This window comes from Sinohyriopsis cumingii, chromosome 3, assembly GCF_028554795.1.
Source record: "Sinohyriopsis cumingii isolate HCF-2022 chromosome 3, ASM2855479v2, whole genome shotgun sequence".
NCBI classification, from domain to species: Eukaryota; Metazoa; Mollusca; class Bivalvia; order Unionida; family Unionidae; genus Sinohyriopsis; species Sinohyriopsis cumingii.
In genome coordinates this window covers 18399312-18411713 of record NC_142963.1, presented here as the reverse complement: position 1 = coordinate 18411713, position 12402 = coordinate 18399312, and the positions used below count along the sequence as shown (strand labels likewise).

The 12402-nt window shown below is 36.8% G+C and overlaps 1 protein-coding gene across 2 annotated transcripts in view; it reads left to right on the top strand.

The window, feature by feature from the left end:
- The window catches only part of LOC149802497 (uncharacterized), a 154314-nt gene that overhangs the window by 116407 nt on the left and 25505 nt on the right, over positions 1-12402 (top strand). For both annotated transcript variants that reach the window (XM_089951742.1, XM_089951741.1), the window contains exons 17-18: positions 4995-5165; positions 5465-5625. In XM_089951742.1, the coding sequence (XP_089807868.1) occupies positions 4995-5165; positions 5465-5625 (332 nt within the window). The remainder of the gene's footprint in view (positions 1-4994; positions 5166-5464; positions 5626-12402) is intronic.

The following is a 12402-nucleotide window of genomic DNA, read 5'->3' as shown; positions in this document are numbered from 1 at the left end:
GGCAAGCGGAAAGCACTCGCCCACTCTACACGAAAATTCAGGTTTGGATGTTACCCTAAATATTAGGTTATTACCCCATTTTAAAGAAAACTAAGTACATAAATATTAGCCTAATTTCGAAAACCTTGCTGAAAATTTGAAATGACCGATAGAGTATTGGACTCTATTTTGAAAAGGTGAACTAATTACAAAGTGTACTTACTGAGAAATCACGTAAAATCTATACTTCACTGTCAGTAAAACAAAGTGATTATTGTGATATGGTTCATCTGTTTTGAAGGGATCGGAGCTGGTACGTTAGGCATATCGAAAAGGGCATAAGAGTTTTAGAAAAGAAACTGGAACTACCCATATCGAATTTGCAAGAGACAATGGATAATTATTTGATTGGCGGTGCTCAGCCAAGAAGGGTTGTCAAGAATACGATAACATCTAACAACTCGTAATAATTGACGAGTTTAAGAATTGCGCCTACTATAAGGTTAAGACATATTTGGATGACTAAAACGTCGTAACTTTTGATAATGCAACACGTACAGTTGACGATTATTCCTTGGCTCTCAATGTATCAACTAAGCAATATTTGGGTAACAAGCCATTTCAGTCTCATAGGAGCACTTCAAATTCTGAATCTGGCACAACGTTATGGAATAAAAGTTCTGATAAGACTGATCAGAACTCACGCTATCTATACGTGCACCTATTGCAAGACAAAAGGGTCTTGTTTTTTTTACTACATGTCGAAAAAGTTACATAATTAAGACAGGGCTATTCCGAATGCTCATTTTGTTTTCTACAGGTCAAGCTCATGGTCATTTATTGAAGGCAATATATTTGTTGGGTAAATAAATCTGAGTCTGATTTTGTGATGGAGAATTATGCACTATTCATGTCCAAGGAATTTTCTCTCATGTTTATGATCCTACCAATCTTATCCATTTCAAAATGTTAAGAGACACGTGATCTTCTCAGGGTTCTTTTTTATCAAGTACTTTTCCTTTTTCTGAGAAGTCCTCATTTAATGAAAGTGCTATTATTCAGGATGGAGAGTGCGGCGTTGTCAATAGTCTTATCCATTGTGTAAAATTGTCATTATGCTTAGTCTCAGAGCCCATGCCAGTCTTTACCCTTGAAAAGTATTCATTTATTATTAAGCAATGACCTTGCTGGATGTAAGGCTGTAGTTAGTTCACTTGGAAGTGGCTTGGCTTGTTTGGATCAGATAGTCTATCCTTTTCAAAATGAAATCCATGATTTATAACAGCTTGTTCATGTATTAAAGCTACGGCAAAGACAGTTCTTAATAAGTATGTTCATTAGGAAATTACTCCATTAGCTGATATATTTATTGGTCATGCTTTTTATGTGGTCCAAGGAGAGTGCTAAGGAAATTTCGACATTCGTAACTCCAGATGGGCTTTATCAATATAAAATAATGCCGTTTGGGATGAAAGGTTCGCTTTATATTTTTCAACGTTTAGCGAAGATGAATACGTCTGGTCTAAGTAAATGTGACGTTTACATCAATGGTGTCAGTATCTACAACGACCTTGGAAAGATCACCTGAAGACGATTAGGATAATCTCTGATAGGGTCAGGGATACAAATAATGCAGGTAATTTAATTACATGTGAGTTTTGTTGTGCTTGTGTTACATTTCGAGGTCATATGCTGGGACACGAACAAGTTAAAACTACTTAAGTTCAGATAAGGTCTCTCTGAATTTCCTGTGCCTGTGAGTAAATGCAGATTATGAGATTTTGGGGTATGGCTGAATATTATCGCTAATTATGCTCCAATTGGTCCATAATTGCTGAACCCATAACAATATTTTGCATAAGGAAACCAAGATTCTATGGTCAAAAAAAGGTCAGGATGCTTTTGAATAGTTAAGACTATACATAAGATAGCACATGTTCTTTCATCTGCAATATTGAAGCACTTAAGTCTGTTGATGCCATTGATGTTGTGTTTGGTATAGTATTGATTGAGGAACATACTATCGTTTAGATCTTCCAGTGTGCTACATGTCTACAAACTACAAAAGTATGTAAGCAACAGAAAAACCCCACCACAATCGAGAATTAAAGTTTTTATTTCATTCTGGCTTTAATAATAATATTTTAGAAATGTTAATTGAAAAATAGAAGAAAAAAAAAACATGAGAAGTAAATTAAAATTTTGAAAATTAATATAGAATATTATAAAGTGAAATGTTAGATCCTGTATGGAAAAGCAAACAAAGCACCTCATTCAAAAGAACTTCACAACAATGGTCGATGGCGCTCTTATGTCTTCAGCTGCATTGACTATTGAAATAAGGACTGAATTTGATGTTTGTGCATTCTGAGGTCGATTGTAATATCATAGGAAACACAGCTGCTCCGCTGCTGGGAATTACTTCTTTCAAAGTGCATTATGCCATAGCTTCTTGAACTGAAGAAGGAAACACGTGCGATATTCGACAAGAACTAGTATTTCCTCATGTCTGTAAATCTCACTTTGGCAGTGTTTATATTGTATAAAACGAGATTTGGATAGAATTTTCTATTCTAGAAAGAAAACATCTAGGTGAAACTACATTTTAGAAAACAAGTAATAGCAAATTTTTAACTCAAATGTTTCCTGAATATGTATTATGTTCTTTACATAAAAAATGTCCCTGGTCAGGCATACCCGTAACTTGATATTGGACAATGGTTAAGTACAAAATGCAGACATAAAAACTATTAATTAATAAAGTTCAACAAACAATACAAATCAAATATAAATAGCAATAACAAGCTAGTCAGCAGCACCGCACATGAAAAAGTCATTGACGTACAGAACAGAAGCCAAGGGTACACATCTGAATGCCTTTTTGCTATGTAAATGTGACACATTGTATGTCTTCAACGACTTTGAGGTAACATAAGCTGATGATCTTCATACTGTCGGATTTACCAACCGTGCAAGCAAAATCTAACAATGACACAGTTTACAAATTATGGATCCAATGCATTTGGACACGTGGTCGCACGACAAGTATGTGTTAAATGGTACGGAAATACGCCTGAGATGGAATCGACGTAGTGCAGAGTTCCATTTGGTAGCTAATTCGTACAAGTCGTCAATGAAGCCAGACTTTAATTCGCCGTGTGGAAGTTTTGCTTAAAGTGAGAAATGAAACCAAATACAAACTACAACAGGTGAAATGAAAACTTACACCATTGCCTCTGGACTCCGATTCAAGATCTAAGTTGGGGTGTACCAACGACAGCTACCGAATCGTTTACTCGTTGGCATCGGCAGTAATGCGGAGATAAAAATCCTTTCGAGTCCGAACACTTAGTTGTGTACCAGATCCTTTTGAAACTAACTATGCCCAGAAATAGTTTTTGAGAACTAATTGATCTTATTGGAAGCCATACGAGAGTTTAATGCCAACAGAAGCCACTTATTTCGTACGACGATTATGTAAAATGATATGCTTTGTCGATATTTATGTTATACTAGAGTAAGGCAGCGACGAAGAAAATTACTACCCTCTTAAATCAGGTCAACTGCTTCTTTGGCTTTCACTTTTATCATCAAAGAAGTGTCCATCGGTTGCAAAACGATAACGTCTTACATCAATGTGTCAAGTTTTACTTCACAATGTTGTCAACATTGTGATCACATTCATTGGTAAAATTGGTTTTATTTATTCCTGTTTTGAGTGACAGAAACGTCTTCGTATTAGAAAAATAAAACCTGAGATTTGACACAAATTGTGTTGTCTTGTTTCAAACTGATTGGAAACAAATTGTATGGACATGCTCTTTCACATCTCTTTCTCGATCCTGGTGAAGTTTCCGTCTTGTCTCCGTACCTTATCGGATATATGTTTCCTATCACGCCCGTGTATGTTCAATAGTAAGCGGTGCGTTTGTCAGATTTGTCATTCACCCTTGCTTATGTATGCAGTGTGTGCATAACTAACCCCGTTCGTTCGTATCCTTCCACGCGATAATAGACTTATATGATAACAACAATAATTTTTATAAAGCTGTCCTACCAGTTTTTTTGGTTAGTAAGTGTAATGGGTCTTAATCATTCCCACAACGTCTTGGATATCATCGTAAAAACTGAGTATTAGATAGTATTCAAAAAGAGTGTTGGGTAGTCTGGTTCTGTCTATTCATCCCTTCTTTAAGATTATACCCCTTTCGTTCATAATATGTGTTAGTTTTTAGACACTACATAAGTCGTTATCGATACGGTGTTTAGGGTTTGGATAAGGATAGGTTGTGTTGGACAAAATTTAGAGAGAAGATTGTCTTCATCCTGGCTATATTATTGTGTCTTAAGATTTAAAGATTAATGTTGATGACTGGAAAATGTATACTTAATCTGAAATTATAGTGAATTCAGCTAAAGACATATCGGAGTATGTTATTGTGATGCACCAAAAGAATGATAACACATCACCACAATTCAGGACATTGACATATTAGCACACTCCATACTACAGGCATTTCAGCACATTCAATATTTAAAGTTATTTTAAGACAGATGGATTTTAATTGGAACATCATACATTTTTACATGTAATACAACATTAAGGACTATCTGGGACGTGACTAAAAAATCTGTTAAGTTCTTTATAAATTTTCACTTTGTATTTTCTAAGGAAATAAACCGATTGTCACATTTGACGATATTCGTTGGTTTTCACTCTTTCCTGTTACTTTGTTTCAGACGATAGAGAACTCATTGTTATGTAACTTGTTATGTATTAAGTTGCGACAACCGTGAAGTCTTCCTATCATAACTGGAAATAATCATTTGCGTGCGAACCCTTATAGCGAAGTGAAGAAACAAAATACTGTACTCAGTACATGGTTGCATTGACAAAATTTACGAATGAAAGATATTCTGCTTACGCATCCCATCTATGAGGGGCTTCTTTTAAACAAAGAATACTAATTTCATGCCATAGCTTTCTGGATGTATCTTGTTTCTCTTAATTTCAGTGGGGCATCACACCATTAGCGGATAATTTTTCCGATGACAACTACTTTTACCTTCTCAAGGTATACACCGGCCTTCGGCCAGGAGCGGGGACAAAGTCGAGAATAGGTTTTGTCCTTGCAGGGGACCTGGCTGACACAGGGGTGAGGGAACTCAGTGACGGTGTAAGAAAGGTGAGGTCTTCATGTATTATGGATACTGGAGAATGTTGCTTGAAAACAAAAACATCAATTTGCATGGTACACTATCATTTTACCTTTATCTCTCTTTGAGATAAAGGTTTATCCATCAGTTCTTCTTTGTATTTCCTCGAGTCGCTGCAAAAACAAATGACAACAAAATGACAATAAAATGACAATAGAATGACAATAAAATGATAAACATCAACACCAGATCTTTTTTAGTAACAATGAAAACAAAGTACTTAACATATAACATGATTGCTATAGTTTTTTTTGTTGATCTTGTTTAGGAGTTTAAAACAGGAACAGTTATGAACTTCTTGATGTCAGTCCCAGAATATATTGGTGTCATTCAGTACCTTCGGATCTGGCACGACAATTCTGGCAAGGGAGAATCAGCCTCATGGTACCTTAGCAAGATTGAAATATATGATATACAGAAAAACGAGGGGTAAGTTCTACCTGCGTTGTGGTCAAGACGATTATATGTTCTCTGCTGTACATTTGTATTTAATACACAGAGCTGAGAAAATGTTTGTTAAAATCACGCAGAATAGCAGCTAAGACATGTAACACGTGTTTTAGAATGGCTTATATTTAATAACAACAATAAGAGTGGAATTAGGGGTGATGATTCAGACAGGTTAAAAGGTTCCACATTTATTTCAAGTAAAACCGAAATATCGGAGTCACCAATCCTTGATGCCTTAATGCTCTAATAAATTTTCTTGATCTTCAATAGCACCTAAACTTTGTGAGAAAATGTGTACACTATATTGTTTCTCGTTCAGACAATTCGTCATTCCTCACCTGACATTTTGAGAGCTGTTAATGTATACGTCTGTCTGTACAAAACATGGAATAATATGTACTCGAGGCGAAATGTGTACTTCTATAAATGATTGAAAGAATTAATCTAAAAAATATAAACATTTTTGTGGCTGTTTTAGACGGCGTTTATTGATCTACGTCACTCCTCTATCCTCGTGACATATGCTTGTATTGGTAATAATTTGCAAATGTTATGTTGTTACGAGTCTATTCTCTACAAGTAAGTGGCGGAAAATAGTGAAGACGAACAATCTTTCTTAAATGCAACAAATAATTTATTTCCCTAGAATACGAAGTGAAGAAGAAAACAAATCTAATGGTATTGCCAATTAAATCCGAAAATAATCCAAGAATTAAAGACACAAGTCCTAGTAATAAGAAGCCCTGAATAAAACCCAGTTCAAATACCAAAGAGATCAAAACTTAAAGGCGATGAGGTGCCTGTTGTGGCCATCGTCGTACTGATGTGTCAACAGTCTCTTGTTGAATTACATACATATTATTACAGGTTTGAATGCAGTAACAAATCCAGTTAATGTCTCCATCCAAGAATTATATAAGAGCACTTTTGTATTTATAGAGAAATAATCACTCGAATTCAATAATTTCAGCTCAAACTGGTCACAACATAATACAACATAAAAGTGCGAGATGTTAGAGTATGAATGATCAAGTCGTCGCAAAAACAAGATTGTTTAGCTCTCTACTTGACGTCAGGTCATAATTATCAGAGATAGACTCTAACATTAATTTAAATGGAAACTTAATTGAATATCAAACACTCAAAATTAAAGTAGGATAAACAACTTATATATGTATAATGTATATGACACTGGAGGAAATAATACAAACCCCACGCATACTTACTAGGAACTATTAAAAGGTAAGGGTATAAATATCATAATTTGTGGGGATTGTAATGCGCGCCAAACTGAATGGGGTGGTGACCATATAGACACAAGAGCGAAAAGCATATACAAATAAGCCAGAGAGAATCAACTTGTAATAATAAATACCAACACACCCACCAGAATAGTCCCCATCCAAGGAAAACTGACACCTATTGATTGAACACTCGCAACACCAAACCATGCATTTATCACGGAATGGGAAGTGTTACAACAAAGCTCACATGGCAGTGACCACCTCCCGCTATGTATAACAATAAACATACAAAGTCCAAAAACTCAACAAGTAACCATACAAAAATGGAAAACAAAGCAAGCCAATTGGGACCTCTTCCAACAAGCCTTGGGCAAGATACAACTAGAAGAACTTCAAAATAACGATGCAAACCAATACTATCACAGCATAACCCAGGCAATAAATGAAGCGGCACAAAACAGTATACCTAAAACAAGCGGGAAATCCAACAACAAAAGTATACCATGGTGGACAGACAATTGCCGCATAGCCATCAAGAAAAATAAAAAAAAACCCTCAACCGTATCAAACACAAAAAACTAGCTTCGGACTTTATAATATATAAGCAAAAAGAAAACAACGCAAGAACAGTAATAAAGGAAGCAAACACTAATTCATGCTCAACATACTGCTCCACACTCAACAATCATACCAACTCCAAAAATGTCTAGGCAAAAATTAAAGCCATGAAATTGACGGTCCCGGCAACATCACCAAAAATATCAGGAACCGACACCAACTAGAACAAAGCAGAACAACTGGCACGACATGTTCCTAATTCCAGCAGTAATAACAATCATATCCAACAATGAATGGAGCAAAGACGGGTACTCGAAGAAGAATTTCCTCATATATTCACGGACCAAACCAACAATGACTCAGCACTAAATGACCCAATTAACCTTGATGAATGGAGAAAAACACTGATTAACACAAAAACCACATTCCCAGGTGAAGACAACATCGGCGTTGACATCTATAAATATCTCCCGAGAAATATGTAAATAATGATACTTGACATGATAAACCTAATATGGCACACTGGAAACATACATACATTATGGAAACAAGCAGCGGTCATAGCCATACCTAAACCAGGAACAGACCCCAAAAAACATAATATCATATAGACTCATCTCCTTGACTAACACCATCTGCAAAGTCATGGAAACAATGATCAAGAACCGACTAAGGCACCACCTTTAAAAAACCACCTACTCACTGAAAAAACATAGTGGATTTAGAACCAGACGCTCCACCATTGATCAGGTAATTCGACTAGAAGCAAGCTTTAAACTTCCATATAATACATAACAGAAAAGAGATATGCACTTAACTGCGGTATTTCTAGTCCTCGACAAAGCGTTTTATATGGTCTAGACTAAAGGCGTCATCTCCTAACACAATCAATTCGGCAGGATGAATGCACCGTTGGATCTCAAACTTCCTAACGGGGAGGCAAATCAAAACCAGAGTAGGCGATGCTCTCTCTGAGATTAAGGTCTGGACAGCAGAACTCCCCAGGGTAGCGTAATAAGTGTAACACTGTTCAACCTCATGATCAACACCCTTTGCAACGATGTTACCAACAAACTAGTCGAACTGTCCAAATTTGCTGATTATAGTGGAATATGGAAGGCAGGCAACCATAACAACAAAAACAACATCAAGCAAATACATCAAAGCCTACACGGAGGCAACAAATGGGCAGACACATATGGATTCAAAATATCTGATTCTAAAACAGTAGGAACGTTGTTCTCCCCAACAAACAGGAAGTCTACTACATACCCAAAATTCTACAGCCAAAAAACACCAATCTCATTTGTAAAAGAAACACTTTTTTTGAGAATGCTACGAAACACTTAATTGGAAAACGCACATAACAACCCTAATCAAAAATGCCTACAAGACATTAATCTCCCTAAAACATGTCAAGGGGACAAAGTGGGGATCTGTCCAGCAATCTATGCTCATGCTCTACAAATCATTAATCAGTGCTAAATTGGACTACAGTTACCAAGTGTATGCCTCGGCAAACAATGACCTGCTTAAGAAACTGGACAGCATACAATATAACGCACTTAGACTATGTACGGGAACCTAACATCTCACTCGAGGTGCTACAAATACTGACGGGACATCTACCGCTGCACCACAGACGAGAAGAACACATATTGAGATATGCTACCAGAAACTCAATATATCAAGACACCAACCCAACCAAAATGATGATTAAAACTTCCAACATTCCGTTCAGGCAAAAACGAGCTCTAAACCACCCAGCAGGTAAGAAAATCTACACACTCTGTGATGAAATTCAACTGTCCCGAACTATAGCAGAACATTACAAAATCAATAAGTCCCTACCACTTGGAAAAACTGCACGCCCAAAATAAACCTGTCTGCCCAGACCTTAGGATCTAAACTACAAAAAAAACCCCACCAAAAATACTAACAGGAATCCAGACAATCATCGAAGAAATTTACTCTGGATTTCTTAAAATCTACACAGACGGATCTAAATCGAAATAACTAAACAGAACTGCTGCTGCCATAGTGGTACCGCAACAACAAGTTGAATTTGGTGAAAGACTCACAAATGGCTGCTCCATCTACATAGCATAATACTGGGCAATAGATGAAGCCCTCAAATGGATTAAGACCCAAAACCACAGCCAGTACGCCATTATAGAATTCTCTCTAAGCGTACTCCAACCCTTAGAGACTGGTACGTCAAAACGTAGAGCAAATATGCTAGAAGACACTATTGTTTCCAGCAGGGAGATCGAACATAAACAACAAACCATCGAATTCCTATGTGTACCTTCTCACATTAATCTGACTGGCAACGATAAAGCCGACCAAAGGGCGAAATACAATCTCCTGAACAATGCAACATAACCACTTAACTACAGTGTTAAGAGATATATAATCAGAAGCTAAATGAACAAGAAATGGCAGCAGCTATGGGACAACACCAACATGGGCAGACATTTATAGCAACTGCAAAAACAGGCCACAAACGTAATCAAGACACCTAAAATACTGGAAATCGTGGACATCCTAATTATCAGGAAAACTTTACTCCGAATCAGCTTTGGGAAACATCTCAGGAAGGAATTGAACCAAACTACTAACTGTCCACATTGCCCTGCTACTGAAATACTGGACCACGTATTCAACACCTGTCCCAGATACCATAATCAACGAATCCGCTTCCACGATTACCAAAATAAAACAAATAAAAAATTAACATACGCAACAAAACCATCGATACCACATACATGAACATAATAAGGTACCTCAAACACATTAATAAATATGGCAACATAAAAATACACATACAAGTAATTATAATAACAATTAAAAGAAGGGCTAAAGAAGTAAGGTACGACTGCTAGCTGAAGCGCAAGCCAATGGCTGTTGTTGTTGTGGATTTTTGGTGTCGTTTTTTCTTCGCATGAAGGCATGCAGCTAACACAATACCAAACATCATGGACTGAGAAAAATAACACATATATTTCCATAACTATATGTACATATTATAAAGGTGGCAAACCCCCGCCATCAGGTCCAGATACACACGAAAACAAGAGTGTTAAGATATAAATAAACACAAAGAATTCTTAGCTCCAACAATCTTAAGACTAGAATGTGACCTAAGCACAGTAATCAGGCCCCACACACGGCGGAACTAAATCAAGAACAACAACACAATCTCTAATTATTAACACATTTAAATCCAACACTGATACACAGACCAACCATATTAATTTATACAACCAAAAGGGGCACAATATACCTTCCCAATTCAATATAGCTATTAAACAAATGATCATGGCGATAAAAGACCAGTCGCAGGCTTCCAGATCTAAGGCAATGGAAGTCGAGTCAAAGCAGAACAGCAAACTCTAGCAAAAGAGCCAAACACTTCAACAGAACGAAGAAGAAGGAAAGATGGTAACACAGAATGAAGAAGCAGTAAAGACGAAAACGGACATAGACTTTCAAAATGCAAATTTATATAAGGTTCTTCCTTTGGCTATTGAAGACCTCTTTCGATGAAAGCTCTTCCCACAACCCTAACTCGATCCTTTGTATACCACCATCAAAAGTGAAAGCAGAAAGCAAACACAGCGCGACCCAAACATGTATGGGGTACCTGACACCCAGCTGATTGACAACATATCGGAAAATCAAAAGTACACCATGTAACCCAAATTCCAACTTTAGTTAAAGATAGCAATGAAACTAGACAACTCAAATGATTAGGAAAAATACACGAGTGGCTTACACACCATTGGAGTAGAGTTATGTCCACTAGTACAACTGGACTTGATTTGATCTTACGCACTTCGCCGTTTCTGAGCGTACAGCTTTCCTGTGGCGGTTCGCGTACCATTCCTCGGCCGGACATGTTCATGAATTAAAAAGTGAGACATTCGCACATAAAACCGGGACTTTGTGGCTCCATTCCTACAGTCCCGATCAATTGAAAATCTCGACCTTCGAGACTTAACCAGTCGTGAAAGCACTAATTGTCTAGGCGAATTAAATTGTTTAATTGATTGATTGATTGATGAAATTCAATTCCACTAAATATCATTAACGTGTTGTAGTTGTCACTGGTAACTTATGGCACTGTTGTATCTCGTTGTGTTATATAGATTGCAACGGTGTTTTGTGTTAACAATGTGAATATGTTCGTCCGTTATTGATTTGGCTTTGAAAAGTCAAATCGTCATAAAGGGAAAGATTATTTTCACTTTAATCCAATTCATCAATGGTAGGTGCTTAATAATTTAAAAAAAAAAACAAAAAAAAAAAAAACAATGGTTGTGGTGATCCCACGCTTTGTTACTCAATGCTTGTTAAAGCTTTAGATCGCCATGCCAACGTGTATCATCAGCCGACGCTGCATTCACTTAAAACCGATCGTATATTAACCATGTCAAAATCATATTAAAAAACAGTTGAGTTGTTCCTGATCCAGATAGACCAATGTTAATTGCGCAGATTGAGTTTGCAAAAGTTGATCTGAGTGATTGGAACTATTTTTGGGTGGTTTATGAGCTGCTTGTGCTTAAAATTAATGACGTTGAATCCTCTCTTTCGTCATACCACTGAATAATACAATCTTCTCTTTCGTCATACCACTGAATAATACAATTTTTGTATATAATACAATCATATCTTTTGTGTGCGGTGCCGCACAATCAACGAAACATGTGTTCGATGTGGACCAAAAACGTTAACGTTTGTAGGAACTTCCAGTTTACTCGGCCGTATACGCGCATTGAGTTAAGAAATGTCGACCGATATGGTGTTGCCGCCGCAGTTACCCTGAATATTGTGGAACAAATATCCTGTAGAAAACGCAAACATGGATACAATTAGTGTGGGCCTGGTACACGACTAGATAAACGACATAATTATAACAACATTCCAAAGGTTGGGGATGCACCTTAGC